The sequence below is a fragment of the Otolemur garnettii genome, unplaced genomic scaffold (assembly GCF_000181295.1).
Source record: "Otolemur garnettii isolate 467f Iridium unplaced genomic scaffold, OtoGar3 scaffold00141, whole genome shotgun sequence".
Lineage (NCBI taxonomy): Eukaryota > Metazoa > Chordata > Mammalia > Primates > Galagidae > Otolemur > Otolemur garnettii.
This window is the reverse complement of record NW_003852536.1, coordinates 161,498-162,824: the sequence shown is the minus strand read 5'-3', so window position 1 is coordinate 162,824 and position 1,327 is coordinate 161,498. Positions and strand designations below refer to the sequence as shown.

The 1,327-nt window shown below is 38.1% G+C and overlaps 1 protein-coding gene across 1 annotated transcript in view; it reads right to left on the bottom strand.

Annotated features, from left to right (window-relative positions):
• Window positions 1-1,327, bottom strand: part of PPAT (phosphoribosyl pyrophosphate amidotransferase) — a 34,045-nt gene that overhangs the window by 3,864 nt on the left and 28,854 nt on the right. The window contains exon 9 of the mRNA XM_003798799.2: window positions 231-452. Within this exon, the coding sequence (XP_003798847.1) occupies window positions 231-452 (222 nt within the window). The remainder of the gene's footprint in view (window positions 1-230; window positions 453-1,327) is intronic.

Below are 1,327 nucleotides of genomic sequence, written 5' to 3'. Positions count from 1 at the left end.
TGAGCTCTTAGACTGAGCTTTTTAATCTATTAAAGATTAATTTAATACGCAGTATATATACATGCACAATAAGAGTAGCTATTACATGTTTCTCCAAGTCGCTACAGTTAGGAAAAAGGTTCATTCGTTATGTTGAACTATCCACTTTGATTTCCTACGCTCAACTGCATTTTTACCCCAGCATCGTGTTAATTATTGCTGTTCTTCGGATGTATTTTAATATTAGTTACCTCTTTTGCACCAGATTCTTTGAGCAGTTTTATTATAGGTGAGATGGTATTGCCCCTCACGATCGAATCATCTACGAGAACGATTCTTTTGCCTTTAAAGTTGTCCGACAATACTCCAAATTTTTTGGCAACACCGAGTTGTCTCAATCTCATGTTTGGCTGAATGAAGGTTCTTCCTACGTATCGGTTTTTGCACAGCACCTCCACATATGGAAGTCCACACTGGAAAAGAAGAAATAAAAGGATAACGAACAGCGGTACACAAATAGCCGAGGCTCCTATTTTCTCTAGACTGGGCTGCCACTCTAACATGTAACACTTCAAAATGTGGTTGTGATTCCGGGCTCTCCACCATCAGATTCTAATTTTCCTTCACTATTTAAACTGTGGGAAGGCCAAAAGGCAAAAAGAAAAACCACTAAAAGTAACATACTTGGTGAAGAAGACAGTTCATTTTGCTAGAAATTGTAATGACTTTTTCTTAAACAATTATTATTATTCCTCTACCTTGGAAGAGAATAATAAGCATATAAAGACAGGACAGAAGATAAAACACTGTCAAAAGATTCACATATTTAAAAATTATTGGCCTAAGAAATGGATTAAAATCTGCAGGCAAAGGAGGTGATTTTTAGGGACAGGAGGTAATACATCTATTTCTTAAATACTATCCACAGTAGAGAATATTGGGTATTACATATGCATATCCAAGGATCACTAAAGTTAAACAATCTACCTAGTGATGAAAAATAAAATTTAGCATAGCACTAAGAACATGACACTAAATGAACAGGAACAGCTCGATTATTATTACCTACACTCAGTAGGCAGCAAATAACACCAGGGACTTATGAGACGACGCCAAGAAGTAGATCTTAATAATAAATAAATAGTAACCACTACATTCTATATAGTTGACCTTGGCACAATATGGGTTTGAACTACACTGGTGGATTCTTCTGCCTCTCCACCCCTGAGACGGCAGGACCAGCGCCTCCTCTTCCTCCTCCTCAGCCTACTCCGCGTGAAGACAACTGGGATGACGGCCTCTGTGACAATCCACTTCCACTTAAGGACAATCCACTTCCACTTAAGGA